Below are 16,881 nucleotides of genomic sequence, written 5' to 3'. Positions count from 1 at the left end.
GAAACTTTTTTAAAAATGAGGATGAATTTGACACAATTCAACCAAACTGGGGACAAAGGAAGCAATTAAACCTTAAATTTTAAATAAAAACAAAATTTTTAAAAACTTATTTATTGGATAGTTTTTTATTTAAAATATAATATATATTTTTATAATAGTTTTATTAAAATTACTAAAAATAATAATAATAAAAATAATAATAATATTTAAAATCACATTTAATATATTTAAATATGTTAAATTATATTAAATTATTAAATTAAATTAAATAATTATTAAAATTAAATAAAAAACAAAATTTTGAAAACTTCTCGGATACCCATATCCGATTCATACGTTATCGGATTTCTATATCCGATTAAGAAATTTTAAATTTATTTTCTATTTAAACTTTAATAATTATTTAATTATATTAACATTTTAATATAATATAATATATTTAAGTATCTTTATGTGATTTTCAATACTATTTTTATTTTTATTATTATTAACTTTATTTTAGTTATTTTATTTTACCTTTTTAATAAAGTTATTATAAAATATAAATAATATTTTAATAATATTAAATTAGAAAGATATAATAAATAATATTATTATTTTTAATTAAATTAAATATTTAGTAAATTTTAAAAAAAAACTATTAACATATTTTACGGTATCCAATAAATAAGTTTTTAAAAATTTTGTTTTTATTCAAAATTTAATAACTGTTTAATTTATTGTAATATTTTAATATAATTTAATATATTTGAATATATTAAAACAAATTTTATATTATTGTTATTATTATTTTATTTTTTATTTTTATCATTATTACTTTTATTTTAGTTATTTGATTTTTATATATTTAATATAACTATTATTATGATATAAATCATATTTTAATAATTATTAAATATAAAATTATATTAAATAATATTTAAATTTTAAATTAAATTAAATTATTATTAAAATGGTACAGAGGAACTTTAATAAGAAAGAGGAAAAAATAAAAATGTATTTATTAAAATGTCTTTAATAAGAGAGAGAAGAAAATAAAAATATATTTATTAAAAAGTAAAATTTTTTGAAAAGTTGGAGGTGGATATGTCAAAAGGTTAAAAATGGAATTTTTGGAGGTGCAGATGAGATGTTGGAGGTGCAGATGAAACACTCAAACTCTTTGGGATTAGGCCCATTCTTTTTCCTAAGCAAAATCCAAGTTGTAAGTTTCAAAGTCCGGTTTGGAGTTACCGGAAGTTCATCAGCACCGTCGTCTTCATTTCGCAACCGTCTTCTTCGCCACAGGTTTGTCGTTTTCCCATCGGTTACTTCTTCACATTCGTATTTTGAACTAATGAACTTTGCTCATTTCCTCGAGTTCTAATCTTCTGTGGTTAATCATCTTTTTTTATTATTGAACAATTAATTTGATTCTTTGTGAGCTGAAAATCCTTATTCGATAGCCTAACTTTACACAGAAGCACTTTCACTGTTTCACTGTTATGGAATACGATTGTTACTTTACGTTCTCTTTTTGCTTAGCATTATAACCTGAGCAGAGTAGAAATGTTGAATTGAATATAATGGGTAGTAGGAGTAAGAAAAAGAGAAGAAGATCTGACGATTCTTCATCAGAGTCGCCATCTTCACAGTCCAGTGACGATTCAGACAGCAGTGATTCGTCGTCTCCGGAGAGACGCCGGAGAGACAATCATCGTAGCCGCCGTCGTTCACGGTGGGGACGAAGCAGGAAGGACTCAGATAGTTCCTCTGACGAGAGTAGTGACAGGGGTTGCAAGAAGAAGAAGTCCTCCAGGCACATTACTGAGGAGGAAATAGCACAGTACTTGGCCAAAAAGGCTCAGAAAAAGGTTTGAAGATGCTTCTTTATCCTTGTTTGGCGTTTTTATGTTTTATTATTTGAGTTACGTGTTTTGATGTTTCCTTCTTCTTGGTTTTGTGCTCAGGCATTGAAAGTTGCCAAGAAACTGAAGACTCGTACCGTTTCAGGTTATTCGAATGATGCAAATCCATTTGGTGACTCTAATCTTAATGAGAAGTAAGTTCCTACATTCCTCGGTTCTCCCTATTCTTTTTCCTGTGTTGTGTGGTTTTGGATTTGTTGATCTAATAACTGGGCTTTTTTGTGCTGTTTACCATAAGAGATGAATTTTCCAGATACATACTTGTAACTTGTGTTTGTGTGTGTACAATTGGCATTTTATTTTATGTAGAGGTGAATGCTAAGGAGTTCTGTAGTTTAAATTTTGGTATAGGTGATAATTTGAAAGTAAGAAACTTCTGCAGAACCAGTTAATTATTGATGGATTGTTGGTTGAGGTTCTTACATGATTCTGTTTTCAATTTTAGTTAAAATCTCAATTTGTTTGATAACATAATAATTATTTGGAAAACTTTGCGGCAATTGTATTGTCAGTCTTTCAGGAGAATGCTTGTCTGATTTACTTATACTAAATTCTGTAATTAGATGGTGGATGGTATTTGGTACTTTGTGGCAATTTTGTAATACTAAATTCATATTAGTGTATCCTAAATAGGATTTCTTTGAGTTTCTTATGAATGGAAACATTATTTTAATATGGGCCCCGCATATGAGTTGCTTAAAATTGAAAGAGTTTCTTAATGTGGGTCCCACAGAAGGACGCCTCTTACAAAGTCATTTCTTCTCCCTCTCTCTCCCACATTTTTTGTATTTTTAATCTTCTGGGATACTTGTTACAAGTGCTGAAGTTTCTTAGGTTTCCCTGCGGGTAAATTAGAGAGTTTTCCTGTTTGAATCAAAGCTGCCCTGTCAGTTTATCATCCAAAATCATTTTAGAAATGCCATTGGTTTCTGTTGGACAACTTTCTTGTGGATGGGGAGTTGTATATTCTAAAAGGATCTTATCACTAGTCAATGTGGGACTTTCAATAGATCAATTTTAAACCTAACTCAATCTCACAAAACTGATTTATAAAATGAGGTTTGCATCCATTTATATATTTTAAACTGACCTTATCACTAGTTGACGTGGGACTTCCAACATATATAATTGGTTGTTCTTAAAAAACTTTGATATATCAGTTTTCTTGTTCATTTTGTCTGTCTTATTTGATTCCACTAAGATTAAAATTTTATTGTCATTTTTCATGTTCTAGAAGCTTCACATAGCTGTTTTACCTCAAACTAATGTATTAGTAGTTGAGTGGTACCTACCTACATTTTATGGTTCTCAAATTTACTGAGTTGTAGGTTTGTTTGGCGGAAGAAGATTGAGCGTGATGTTGTTCAAGGTGTGCCTATTGATGCATTTTCAGTTAAAGCTGAAAAAATGAGACAGAGAGAACGGATGGTACGCATTTTTCTGCAAAAGATAAAATAAATATTTACTATTTTGTAGGCAATACTAAATAAATAATTGCTGTAGCTTCTTGCTTATTGCTTATTGCCTTCCAGCCTTACTAAGTTATAATGATGAAATTGTGAAACAACTAACCATTATCTCTGTCTTCCATTTATTCACTAAGTTCTTGGTAAAAATCATAATGCAGGCAGAAATTGAAAAGGTAAAAAAAAGAAGAGAAGAAAGGGCACTTGAGAAAGCACGGCATGAAGAAGAAATGGTAAGTTCATTCCATAATATGTTATTAGAAAAATTATCATTAATCTATTGGAGGGACAATTCTTTCTTAACAATTGACACTCATGTTTCTGGCTGGAGCCTGGCTGTGGTGGGTATATGCTCGTATGACATGCTAATTATTTCCTATCCTGTAAGTGCAAAAACTATTACGTCTTATCCACATTCTCTCTCACAGGCACTGTTAGCTAGAGAGCGCGCACGAGCTGAGTTCCATGACTGGGAAAAAAGAGAAGAGGAGGTATGTTCCTTGAATTCCTTTCATTTATTGTTAATTTTTCAGTTGTGGTAATTACAATCTGATAATCAAGACGATTTCATATGCAGTTTCATTTTGATCAAAGCAAGGTTAGATCCGAAATTAGATTGCGTGAAGGGCGTGCCAGGCCGATTGATATCCTAACCAAGCATCTCAATGGATCCACTGATTTGGATATAGAAATAAATGAACCATACATGGTGTTCAAGGTTAATATTTATATTTATAGCAGTTCATATCTTCCCTTTCCTTTAACTGATGAAGATTATAATATAATGGCCTTTGAAAACTCATTGAACCTTTTCCTTAGTATGATTAAAGATTTCCAGCTTTAAATACCAATGTTGTTGGACAATTTACATAACAATTTGAATTATATGGTTCAGGGTTTGACAGTAAAGGAAATGGATGAGCTTCGTGATGACATCAAAATGCATCTGGACCTTGACAGGGCCACACCCACCCATGTAGAATATTGGGAGGTATCATCTTTTATCCACTCTTTAGTTAATTACTTTATAGTCCTTCACAGAGTCGTACTAATTACTTAATAATTTTTAGCCTGTCTATTTTTTATACTACCATCTTGTTTTATACACCGTAGGTTATATTGAATGTGACTGTGATGTGACTTTGAAGTATGAATCTATTCCAGTTCTGGTACAAAGGATCACATTTTTTATTAAAAAGAAAAACATAAAAAAGTAATGCAAAACAACAAAACAGCTGAAATTCAAGGTTATGAATATCTACATGCAAAACATCATATGTATTTTGGAAGTCTCTAATTATAGAACAGCATAAAACAAAACATGATTGCTGGAGCCAATGTGCTAGTGCTAGTAAAGAATGTGATTAATATGTATTATCTTAGTTTGTAAATATTTTTGTAGATTTTCCATGCAGAATATGTTTCTTTGTTATTATTAGCTTAATGCATTTTGTTCTTGTGAGTGGTTATTTATCATTATGTGATTTAGCAAAATATAATTTCATTACCAATGGCAAAATAATGCAGATTGACACACGTTTAACGCCTGTTAATATACCAATCCTTCATAGTTAGATTGTCACTAATTTGTGTATGTATTTTATGGTAAGGGGATAATTTTTTTTCAGGTTGTTTATAAATATATGCACATAATATTTAGTTTTAACTTTTAAATATAATATATCTGGTTCAATTAGTAATCTAACTACTTGAACTGATTGATTGACTGTAAAACTAACAACTTTTTCTGACATTTTTCTGGTTTGGGTTTTAAAATACTTTCAGAAGACTATAGCAAAAATTAAGAGGAAATTTTTGGTGTATGTTCTTTGGTTTGGGTTTAAAGAGGAAATATCATGTCTATGTTCTTGGATATGCTTGAATGCAGTTGTAAGAGAACTTGCTTTGAATTTAACTGTTATGCACAGGGATAATGCCCTTTAATTATTGACTTTTTATTTGTAGAAGAGCATATGAAAACACTGCCTTCTATTATTTCTTAGTGCTAAATATAAAAGTTATGTTAAATATATTATCTTTATCTTATCTTTATCTTTTATCTTTTGTTAGTTTGTTATTATTCTTTATTTGTATTTTGGATTTAACCTATATTTCTTCTATTATAAATAGAGTACCCTATGTATATATTTAACACAAGGGAGATTAATCTCATCTATAGTTTTCACTATATTCAACATGGTATCTAGAGCCTAAGGTTCTTTTGAGAAATTTTTTTTGTCACCTCTACCACTACATCCGCCGTCTATCGCCGTTGTCGGTGACGCGGTCGTCTATTGCTGGAGGCCACTGTCTACTGCTGCTGTCGCCGGAGTTCCAGTTTCGACTGGTGACCACATGGTTTTGATCGTCTCAGCCGCCCTAAGAAATTTGTCTTTCAACACATGTGTTTGAGTACCTCAGTCCTGCACTCCTGATTTTAGTTCTCTATAGTGTTTTTTTCACTATCGTCCACTGTTTGTGCCTCTGTCCACCACCGTTCCTCGTGATGGAGAGTCTGTGTCTAGGTCCTTTGATGAACAAAGGAGACCATTCTTTTGAAGAGTCAGATCTTCCACCTTCACTGTCACGCGCCGTCATTTCCATCGTTCGCTGTGAGGGGGAGTCTGTTTCTATGTGGTCCAATCTAGTCCCTTCAATCTATCACTGTCAGTCACTGCAGGCCACCATCCATTACTGATGACAATCTAGTCCTTGCAGTTTGTCGTTGTCCACCACTGTTAGCCATCGTCTACTACTGATGGTAATCTTCTTTGTCAAAGTTATCAAAGTTTCGCGGTAGTCCACCGTTGTTCAATATTATTCTCCACAACTGTTGTTAGTTGTTTGTCGACCTCTGTTCGCACTCTTTATTAACTGGATGTCAATAATGCATTCCTCGATGGTGATTTGCTAGAAGAGATTTATATGGAATAACCTCCCATATTTGTTGCTCAAGGGGAGTCTTCTGGGTTGGTATTTTGTCTTCTATGTCGTCTTTGTAAATCATTAACAATTTGGTGTCGAGTGCAAAAGAAGATATTTTCACTAAGTCTTTATTGATTATATTAGTAACAAGCATGGTACATATGATTTGTATGCACTAGCTTGAAGGGGATTGTTAGATATATTATCTTTATCTTATCTTTATTTATCTTTTATCTTTAGTTAGTTTGTTATTATTCCTTATTTGTATTTTGGGCTTAGTCTATATTTCTTTTATTGTAAATAGAGTACCCTATGTGTATATTCAACACAAGGGAGATTAATTTCATATATAGTTTTCACTATATTCAATAAGGTATAACCTCTTTAGCATTGAAGTTCTTTTTGTCATAGTTGTATTGAATGTTGTAGAATGAAGTTCTTCCACTCTCTCTCTGAACTCTGGTCGGGATTGGAGAGGTATTAAAACTTAGTTTTTGTGTTACAAGTTTGTACTTTTATTGAGTTGTAACATGGTGAAGTCTCATACAATTTTTGCACTTCTGGTTGCTTGCATAAAGTAGAAGTGGGTTACTGAAATGTAAAACATGTTTCAGCTTGTTTATGTTTTGTCTAATTCCCTGTTTAAGGTAGATAACATAATATCACTATTACACATATTTTGGGTAAAATTGAGGCAGCAGGAATTTCACTTTTCTTTATGTATCTTCTAATAAATTCTTAATACACAAAAAGTTATGAGGTTGGTGTAGATGTAATTTTAGAGGAACGGAGTGGAAGATTGTTCCAAACTATGTCAGGCATAGCGTAGATGGGTATTTAAAATTTAGATTAAGGTTTCTTTTCTATAACAATATGCTATGGAATGGCTTGTAGCATGGAGAATATTCAATTAGACAATGAGATTGCTTTTCCCAGTTCAAATTCATTTTGGTGTGCTTTCTTCCTCCTCCCCCGTAGTTTATATATTTTTGTCATATGCATGCTGGTGCTTATGCCTTTCGATGCAGTTTCTTTTATGTGACTATTGATGCAGTTTCTTTTATGTGACTATTGATGTCTTGTTATGTTTGTGGTTTATACATATGAAATTTATCCTCTGAATTGGATCCCAGATGAATTAGTTTCCTTAATCTCTTCCTCTTCTGTTTCAGTTCACTCGTATGGCCATTGTGTGACTTCCTTAACATGTAATGCCATTGATCTTGACACTAAATTAATCATGTCACAATTCATGTTCTAAGTTGAAGTTGCTCAATATCTTCATACAGGCACTCCTTCTAGTGTGTGATTGGGAGCTCGCTGAAGCTCGAAAAAAAGATGCAATTGATCGAGCTAGGGTACGTGGTGAAGAACCTCCCCCTGAGCTGCTTGCAGAAGAAAGGGGTCTGCATTACAGTGTTGAGCCAGATGTGAAGAGGCTTTTGCAGGGAAAGACACATGCAGAATTAGAAGCTTTACAGGTGCATATAGCATCAGAGATGCGTACTGGTACGGCAAAGGTGGTTGAGTACTGGGAGGCAGTTTTAAAATACCTCCACATATATAAGGCCAAGGTAACTCTCTTACTTTTAAGAGCATGCTTTAAAATAATGGATACATTCACTTCATTATTAATTGTGCTATATGCAGGCTTCTTTAAAAGAAATCCATTCTAAGATGTTACACAAACATTTGCAACACCTTGAACAACCATCGGAGGATGAAGATAAACTGGAAGATGCTCCAGTTAGAAACTCTGACGAAGACAATGAACATTACAGAAAATGTATATTAGCGGTGGATTTTTGTCATTGTTAGTTTATATGCATTCTCCACCCAAATTATGTGTTGATATTTGCTCGATGTTTATTGTGTAGCCCAATCTGCAGATGAATCATTTTCACCCGAACCTTTTAAAGTAGAAGAAGATCAAGAAGCTGAGGATCAGGCTGGCTCATTTTCACCGGAACTGTTTCATGGTGATGAAGATGAGGAAGCTATTGACCCTGAAGAGGACAGAGCTCTATTGGTAATCTTTAAACATGGTTTTCAACAATGATATTTCTCGTTTGAGTGTCAAGTGTGTAGTCTAACTCATCGTACGTTCACAGGAGTGGAAGCGTATGGCTGTAAAGGAAGAGCAGCATAAACGAATTCAAGAAGCAATGGCATTAAAGCCTGCTCCATCTGAAGATAATTTTGAGACGAAAGCCATGAAAGCTATGGGAGCTATGGAAGACGGGGATGCATTGTTTGGATCTGGTGCTGAAGTGAATCTAGATTCACAGGTAACCTGTCTTGGTTATTATGTAATTTCATTCTGTCAAATGTCTTTAAATGATTGTCGTTATCTATGATTCTTCGAAATTTACATGTTTGATAGATTGTAAAATATTTAGTTCATTATAGAAAGTTCTGGATTTTTATACTACTATATTCAAGGACGTGGGATTATCAACATCTAAAGTTTGATGTAATTGGTAATGTTGGAGCAGGTTTATTGGTGGCATGACAAATACAGGCCCAGGAAACCAAAGTATTTCAACCGTGTCCACACTGGGTACGAATGGAACAAATATAATCAGACTCATTACGATCATGACAATCCACCGCCAAAGGTTGTACAAGGGTATAAATTTAACATTTTCTACCCGGATCTAGTAGACAAGACAAAAGCTCCAACTTACACTATTGAGAAGGATGGTAGCAATGGTGAAACTTGCATCATAAGATTTCATGCAGGGCCACCATATGAAGACATTGTAAGTCTACTTCTTGATGCTCTGAAGGTTTATTATATACACTCTCAAACAAATTACCCATTTTATTTGTCTTCCATGACAGGCTTTTCGCATTGTTAATAAAGAATGGGAATATTCTCATAAGAAAGGTTTTAAGTGCACTTTTGAACGTGGAATTCTACATGTGTACTTCAATTTCAAACGCTACCGCTACCGCAGATAATTTCAGGCTCTGGCTTACCTTCTACATGGGTTGGTTACCATTTTGAAATTTAAGGTGCATATCCGTGAATGTTAAGGTGCTGGCCTATAGTTTCTTTTATGTATATGGAGGAATTGTACAACCAACATTGAACAAAACCCGATCATTGTCTTTTGATGATACATTTGACTTGAAAGTTGAATGTTGAAAGAATTAGGAAACAATTGAAGGGGCGGAAGGACACAAGAGAAAAAGTGAAAACAGATGCGGTTATTTTCTTCACTGCTTTATTTTCGTTTTGATAATCACATCTGATGAACTTTACAACTCCGTGCGAACAGAAATCTGAATTGAAACAATAGTAGCTCCAGAAAAGATTGTTCATTGAGATATTGGGAAAAGTAAAGGCCGGTGAGTGGGTGGGCATATTTTTCTTCTCTTAAAATGTCGACTAAGCACTCTGAAATCATTGTATTAACCTTCAACTATCTTTACAGGAGTCCTGCAGAACCAAAAATAATTTAAATTAACTACAGGAGACTAAAATATAAAAAAAAAAAATCTGACATCGTTACTTACCCGAATGGACTTTGTTTGATAGAAAGCAGTTCAATGTCCAACTGCATTCCGAAAGTATCAAACGGTAAAATTGTAAATTTAAAAAAGAAAAATCACTTTGACAGGAAAACAGTCGAATAAAGGACTTCAGCAGTAGACTCGGCCTAAATGATGATGACATGGAAAAATAGCAAATCATATCAAAATGACCAAATTATCCAACTTGTTAACATTGTTTTACCCCCTTTGATTATAGAACCTGATATCTAGTGTAGGAAGGGGTAGGCTACAGTGGAGGGAAAATGGTTTTGGTTGGGTGAAAGTGGTCATATCCAACTTTTCAAACATATGTTTGAACTTTGAAATAAAGCAATCATTGAATGCCCATGAATTTCCGTTTGACAGCACAAAGAGGTTGTTCATTACAACTTGTGTTTTACAATTAAATTTTGATTAAACTGTTTTGGTAACAGAAGGTTCCGGTCAAATCAAATAAACCATAAGAACACTATTCACGAATTATAATTGGTTGGAATCGGTCTTACAATATGTATGAGAGCAAAGAAACGGAGCTAAAATCAGCATTCAACGTAATGGAACAAAATATTAACAAAGAGATCAGAAGAACTCACCTCAATCGTTGAATTAGGAGGGATTTCTTGCACTCCCTTGCTTCCATAGGCAAGTTCAGGAGGAACAATCAATAGTCGCTGCAAAAAACCATCTAAATTACACATTCTTGAGGCATATGATTCAACCCAGAAAGTCAAAACAATTTGCAACCCTTTCATGCAAAACTATTGCACGCATGCTGATGACAGCTTATGAGGTTAACGAATTTAGTGAGATCATCCAACGAAAATATGTAGTTTAGATACTTTTATGCATAAAATCTTTGAATACTTATGTCACAATAGAATATGCAAAGCTGAAGCAAAATAAAACAAAATCTGTAGTAGCATGAATTCCAATCCAATGTACTTGTTCAGTAATGCCCTTAGGGTTCAATGAACTATGAAACTTCCCATCAAATGGATTAAAAGGAATTTAGAGTTTGCAGACTTAAGTTTATTGATTATCAATATTTAAATTTGCATTGTCAATAAAACAGAAAAGTGCTCCAACAATTTGTTCTCACCTGGCCTCCTACTCGCATGCCCTCTACGCCTAAATCCAACCCTTTAAGGACTGTTCCTCTCTCTGATTGCCCTACATCAAATCCATAGGGCTGCAATGATTCAAGCATGTTTTCGTCAGCCTATTAGCAACTTTTCAGAAAAAATATGCATCATATATAGTAATGCATTTGATCATCCAGACCAATCAAGTAGAGGATAAATAGTTTTTGAAACTGTGAATCTCTATAGAAATAATAGAAATGATTGGGTTCATTTTCTCACGCCATTGCATTTGATTTGCTACACCAATCGACCTTAACAACACAATATAGAAAGGGATGAGAAATTTGGCATAGTTACTTGGATCATACCGTTCCTCCTCCAACACCCATTCCTTGTCTACTAGTCATAAAGGTGATACCCTTCCATTTGGCCACATAGTGAATCTACAATACCATAATCTCATTATTTCTGAATTCTTAGCAATACTTAATCAAATAAAAATCTTTTGGTAAGATCATATATATGAATGCACATGGCAGCACATCAGAGTTACACAGAAAATATAATAGTCCACTCCAACCCAAAATCTTAAGATAACAAGTTTATTGCTCATTTTTAGTATATATTGCTCAACATTCTCATTTTTATTAGATATGGAACGTAGATTCAGCATTCGATTTCTAATTATTCACAGCACATTCAGCTAATGGCTTTCAACCACATGCAGAAGCAATAATGAGTGAAACATTTTTAACTGGATCACAACCGTACTGCAACACGAGATCCCTTTTTAGCTTCGGCTCCATTCCCGACCTTCAAATCATAGTACCTGAAGATATAAAAGTTTCATACCAACACATCTTTAAAATGCAATCAACAAAAAGAAAAATCAGTGCAAATTACGAAATTTTAAAGATTACCAATGTAAGTTTAGCCAATCAAATAAAAGTGACAGATTCTGTTTCTCTATGATAAAGAAAACATCAATAAATGTTCTAGAAGGTGGAATTCTTATTGTGATGATATCCATTAGAAGAATTTCAACACGCTTTAGTCATCAGAGTCTGATACTAAATGAGAAAGAAGGTAGAGAAAGATTCACAATCAACATGTTAGCATAAACTCACTTCAAGCCATTGGGTAAGGTTGTATAATCACTTTCAGGAATTTTTGCTCCTCTTAGCTGCAGAAAACAGAAGAGTGGAAAATTCCACACTTATCAGAACCACGATTTTTCTTTCAAATAAACTAACAAAGTAGAATAATGGGGCCACATACAGCTCTTCTACTTGTGCTAACAGCTCCAGCCACATCACATGCATAGACTCCACAAACTAGCATAAGATAAAAATATTTAAGAAATTCACATGGAATGGAACATAGAAAACATAGAAAACATAGAAAACATAGAAAGGGAACATTCCAAGATAGTTAACTAAAAACTAACAAGTTGTGAGGAGACAACTGAGTAATGCTCTCCTTCCTTCAATACTCAAAGAAGACACTGTAACTGGTTCTGCTGTAGTGTTTTTTGTGGAAGAACATGAACAGTGGCATGATAACCTGTATGAATTTTTCTTGTTAAGTGTTGTGTGTGTTCCTGTGGAGTTAAGGAAATTTCTCAGGCTAGTTTGAATTGAAAGAAGTGTATATGGAGAAGCAGAGAAGAGAGAAGTTACTTGTTAAGCTAATGGGGCAATTGAGGAACATCATAGGATGGTGCTGATGGTGGAACAGAGAGAGTTCCATGGTGTTTGATTCTTGCTTGTTACAGTGTGATCAGAATCTTTTCCTTTTTGTATAGTTAGAGAAGAAAGAGAGAGAGAGGATAACGTGGTTAATTCCATCCACAATTTTGAAGCATTGAAAAATCACTGGTTTCAGAAATATAGAATATTAGATTCTTGATATAATTCATAGATATTGATGAGTCACCTACAAATCTTTCCAAAATCTAAACAAATTCTGTCTCTGAAAATTTCGTGTAAGAACAAGGAAAACAGAAAATGAATTCTGTAGATTTTTTTGTTTATTTAACATTTTTTTTCCTTTTTTGTATGTGAAGTAAATTAATTTAACTTTTATTTTATATCTGTCTACTCATCCCAGTATCTTGAAAATAGTGAGATATTAATCATAAACTGAAATGAGCTAATTTAATAATAATATTTAAATAAGCCACTTGCAGTAGCTTTATTTTTAATAACTCGACTTTTCTCTTTTTGAGTAATGTGAACCATGTAAGATAAAAAATGTTATTTATTTTTTTATTAAATCAATAACAATCTCCATAATAATATGTCTATTAACTAGAGTGATTTTTTGGTGATTTATTTTTCAACAAAAAGATATTCTCCTTTGTTTTTAATGAAAATAACTCTTGTTTTTAAGTCTAATCATTATTTTATTTTTTATTAATAATTATTTATTTATTGTTCATTTAATTAACAAGTCATAAATTTATATTTTTCATGAGACATAAAACTTTATAAAGTGCGCAATAAATAAGCTTACGAACAATGTAAGAACATGTGAAACAAATACAGTCAATCATACTAACAAATCATTTATATTATAATAGAATAATTACTAATTATATTTATTTTATACTCACAGCTATCATGAGAATTAAACTTAAACCATGGAAGGAGAAGCAAGGTGCAAAGATCAATGGAGGACAACTTCTATAACTATTATATGCTATAACCTAGAAATAATTTAATCTAAAAATTATCAACCACAATCAATTGATAATTTTATCATTAATTTTTTAAATACATTAGTTATAATAACTCTAAACTCTATATTAAAACTCAATCTTTTTACTTTATCTCCAATATAATATGAACAATATTAAATCCAAAACAAAAACAAATATAATTTATCTTTTATCTTATTTATTCAAATGTAAAAATGGAAGCTTGAGAAATGTTTAGATTCAAAATTTCTCACTTTTCTTTATATTTTCTTTTTTCTTGTATACGGGTTGGAGTATACCAAATGCTCCATTTAATACAATTTTTTGCATTTCTTTTTCCAAAATATATTTTATTTAAACATGTTTTGAAAAATTTGTTACAAAGATATTATATGTATTTTGAAAAAATTATTGTGAATATTCTATAATAAAAAGTCTGTTCCGAAGTATATTTCATACCTTTCAGAAATTTTTTCTTAAAATTTCGAAAAGTTTGCTCTGGAAAATTTTCAATATATTTAATCCGAAAATCAGTTTCACAAAAGATAAAATGGTCATTTTTGAAAAGTTGGAAAGATGCACGAAGAAAATGTTGGGGTGTAGAAAGTAAAAGCCTTCAAGCTATCATATCGGATTAGACTTATTTTATATACATCTCCCTTCCCGTAAGCACTTTGACTACCAATTCTACTTTATATTTCTCATTAATATTAATTTGTAAATAATAAATGTTGTACAAGCACATCAAGTGCCATGATCACGTGTTTTTTAAACTCATTAAAAATAATATTTGTATGTAATTAATATCAAACTTAACACTTTTATTGTAATCTTCATCCAATATTCTACCGCATTTAACATGTCTATATTTAAGACTACGGCCGTAATATCATTATTTTTTTCTTAATCTAGTTATTCTCATGACTTATCCTTTAGAATTTCTAATATCAAGAGACATTTTTAATCTTAATTTATTCTACAAAATTAACCTCTAATATAAGAATTAACTTCACATATATGAATATGGAACTTAATCTCATATATTATTCTCAACCCTTTAGCAGTCATTCTGTAACTTAGAACAGATAGATAGATATTAAAAGAAAACAGCATGCAGAAATGTACAAATTATTAGGAAATACCATTTATTTTGCAACAAACGCACAGTCCCTATGCATCTTTATTGTGTAATATATATCCATAGCTATACTGTGGTGATCAAAACTTAGATGCTGTTATGTAAGTTTTTTTAGTGTTAGTTTTTGTGTAAGAATTGGATTTTGGTAAGATGAAACTTCAATCCTTACATAAAAACAACGTAAAAAATACTTTGGAAAGTATCTAAGCTTTGCTCTATTTTGATCATGACTTGGTCTAAATATATATTTTAGTTTTTGCTAGGGAAAAGCTGACATGGTATTTTGAGTCATCAAGCACTGGAACAGAACCTTGAATTTGAAGAAACTTGAGGTTTCTTTGATCCACAGGAAACAGAAGATTGTTTGATAATTTCAGGCTTCACTACCTTTTCACTTCCTTCAACCCACCTTTTCAGCCTCTTAAGAAACTTTTTCCTTTTTGAAGAAGCATGATCACTCTCAGCAGAATCATTGTGATGCTCCAAGAGGGAGTAATGCAACTCATGCTCTGAATCATACTGCATAATTCCTAAGCCTCCTTCAAACTCTCCCTCCTCATGCTCTCTGTGTTGCTCGTGATGTTCTTCGTACTGGCTCATCAACTCTTGCCTCAAACAAGTATTCACCCTCCTCAAATGAATCAGCTCTTCTACTTCAGTTGATCTTTCCTTCTTCATCTCCTCCAATTCATTCAGAACCTTTTTGTACTCTTCCTTACTCACATCTCCTGATTCAACCTCCAAATAATATTTCAATGGTTTTCTATGTATCTTTTCCTTGTTCAACTTAGATGCATCTGCTTCTGCTTCTGCTCTTTCAAGCTTCTTCACGACCTCCTTCTTCTCTTCCTCCATCTGCTCCAAAATCCTTCGTAGCTCTCTGATTTCACCCTCTAACTTGTTAATCACGCATACCCTCGTTTGAAAATCCTCATGGTTTCTCAAAAGTTCTTCTTCTTTCTCTTTGATCATCAAAGCCTGCACCTTTAGCAAACGAGACTTTCCCTTGGAGTCCCTGAGAAGCTTTTGAACCCTCCTTTGAAGCACCCTATTCTGTGATCTCCAATACTGAAGCTGTTCAACAACACTCATGTATTGGACTACAAAACTCTCCAACTTCATTGTCTCGGTCTCTATGGAAGAAATCTCTTTGCTCAAGAACTCAGCACGATCATTCTCCAACGACAACATGTTTCTGACTTCAACAAGTAGAGACTCTTGTGCCTTCATTTCACAGTACAGCTCAAACTGCAAACGCATGGCCAATTCCCTCATTTGAAGACCTTCAATCTGGTTTCTCAGGCCAGTGATCTCGTGTTCCGAACATGACTTTTTGTCATGGATCATCACCAACCTATTCATAGGAGTAGATGATTCACCATCTTCCACATAAGAAAGGCTGTCAAAACTCTCATGTTTAGCTCTCTGGTGAGAAGTGATTTTTGGAGAATGACATCCATTTTCTGGTGAAGAAAAAACCTTAGAAGACAAGTTTTTCTTTGCCAGTATCCATGCATAGATAAAACCAGCTAAAGATGCAGCCAAGGGAACACCAGCTTTGAGGATGAGTGGCTTGAAATTGTCTGGCTTGAGTGGTGTGAGTCCCATGAAGAAGAAAGGAAGTTGGTTTGAAGAAAATGTGAAATTGATCTTTGTTTTTGAGGAAAGTTGCATATGTTTGATTATAGGAAGGGTGAAGTGTAACTTTTTGACGACTCCAAGAGAGGTTGTACGGCACCATCAATCGCTCTAAGGAATCTGATTCCTTTCCGTGTCAACCAATTGCATTCACAAATAGATATTTGCCATGTCAGGGCTTCTTTTCTTCCACCAGCTTTGTGTGATGTTAATATATTCTCCATCTTTTCAAACTCAGATAAAAAATATTCTAAGAATTACAAACTACTTATGGGAAGGGTTGGCTCATCGATCGGCTTAAATAACTCACCCCAATTCGATTAACTTTTCACGAAACATAGGTCGATGGATAATTGTTTAAGAATATTTTGTTATTTTCACTTGATTAATTTTTTTATAGTACTATAATTAATTTGTTTATTTGTTTCATTAAAAACTATTATAAAAATAGTTATTAAAAATTAAAATACCAACTCATGATAAATAA

General features: G+C 32.7%; 3 protein-coding genes across 3 annotated transcripts; 1 reads left to right on the top strand and 2 right to left on the bottom strand.

The window, feature by feature from the left end:
- The first annotated feature begins 1,174 nt into the window (after window positions 1-1,174).
- On the top strand, window positions 1,175-9,523 carry LOC148193934 (splicing factor Cactin-like). Its single transcript, XM_088096077.1, has 14 exons — window positions 1,175-1,287; window positions 1,525-1,853; window positions 1,950-2,041; window positions 3,236-3,335; window positions 3,535-3,606; window positions 3,802-3,864; window positions 3,951-4,091; window positions 4,269-4,364; window positions 7,588-7,872; window positions 7,949-8,084; window positions 8,176-8,327; window positions 8,410-8,586; window positions 8,794-9,060; window positions 9,143-9,523. Exons 2-14 carry the CDS (start codon window positions 1,566-1,568, stop codon window positions 9,260-9,262), a joined length of 1,989 nt encoding a protein of 662 aa, XP_087952203.1. The 5' UTR covers window positions 1,175-1,287; window positions 1,525-1,565; the 3' UTR covers window positions 9,263-9,523.
- Window positions 9,492-12,758, bottom strand: LOC124842223 (peptidyl-prolyl cis-trans isomerase FKBP16-4, chloroplastic-like). Its single transcript, XM_047318665.2, has 10 exons — window positions 12,600-12,758; window positions 12,368-12,520; window positions 12,199-12,254; window positions 12,048-12,103; window positions 11,692-11,749; window positions 11,289-11,363; window positions 10,938-11,027; window positions 10,432-10,509; window positions 9,821-9,861; window positions 9,492-9,743 (listed from the first exon to the last, which is right to left on the bottom strand). The coding sequence occupies exons 1-10, from the start codon at window positions 12,667-12,669 to the stop codon at window positions 9,716-9,718; spliced, it is 705 nt and encodes a 234-aa protein (XP_047174621.1). The 5' UTR covers window positions 12,670-12,758; the 3' UTR covers window positions 9,492-9,715.
- Window positions 12,759-14,630: 1,872 nt separating this feature from the next.
- Window positions 14,631-16,455, bottom strand: LOC124842229 (protein CHUP1, chloroplastic-like). Its single transcript, XM_047318673.2, has one exon. It carries the CDS (start codon window positions 16,428-16,430, stop codon window positions 15,048-15,050), a length of 1,383 nt encoding a protein of 460 aa, XP_047174629.2. The 5' UTR covers window positions 16,431-16,455; the 3' UTR covers window positions 14,631-15,047.
- Between the last annotated feature and the right edge of the window lie 426 nt (window positions 16,456-16,881).

Source organism: Vigna umbellata, chromosome 8 (genome assembly GCF_029865625.1).
Source record: "Vigna umbellata cultivar VRB3 chromosome 8, Vumbellata_1.0, whole genome shotgun sequence".
Classification (NCBI taxonomy): domain Eukaryota; kingdom Viridiplantae; phylum Streptophyta; class Magnoliopsida; order Fabales; family Fabaceae; genus Vigna; species Vigna umbellata.
The sequence above is the reverse complement of the archived record's forward strand: the minus strand, read 5'-3'. Positions and strand labels throughout refer to the sequence as shown.

Bases quoted from the DNA above. Each gene is read 5' to 3' on its own strand.
- LOC148193934 (XM_088096077.1), top strand. From the start codon at position 1,566: ATGGGTAGTAGGAGTAAGAAAAAGAGAAGAAGATCTGACGATTCTTCA. The intron at 1,854-1,949 runs GTTTGAAGATGC...TTTTGTGCTCAG, and splicing joins CCAAAAAGGCTCAGAAAAAG to GCATTGAAAGTTGCCAAGAA. The intron at 8,085-8,175 runs GTATATTAGCGG...TTTATTGTGTAG, and splicing joins CAATGAACATTACAGAAAAT to CCCAATCTGCAGATGAATCA.
- LOC124842223 (XM_047318665.2), bottom strand. From the start codon at position 12,669: ATGGAACTCTCTCTGTTCCACCATCAGCACCATCCTATGATGTTCCTC. The intron at 11,028-11,288 runs GTATGATCCAAG...GAATCATTGCAG, and splicing joins TGGGTGTTGGAGGAGGAACG to CCCTATGGATTTGATGTAGG. The intron at 10,510-10,937 runs GTGAGAACAAAT...GGTTTTTTGCAG, and splicing joins GCATGCGAGTAGGAGGCCAG to CGACTATTGATTGTTCCTCC.
- LOC124842229 (XM_047318673.2), bottom strand. From the start codon at position 16,430: ATGCAACTTTCCTCAAAAACAAAGATCAATTTCACATTTTCTTCAAAC.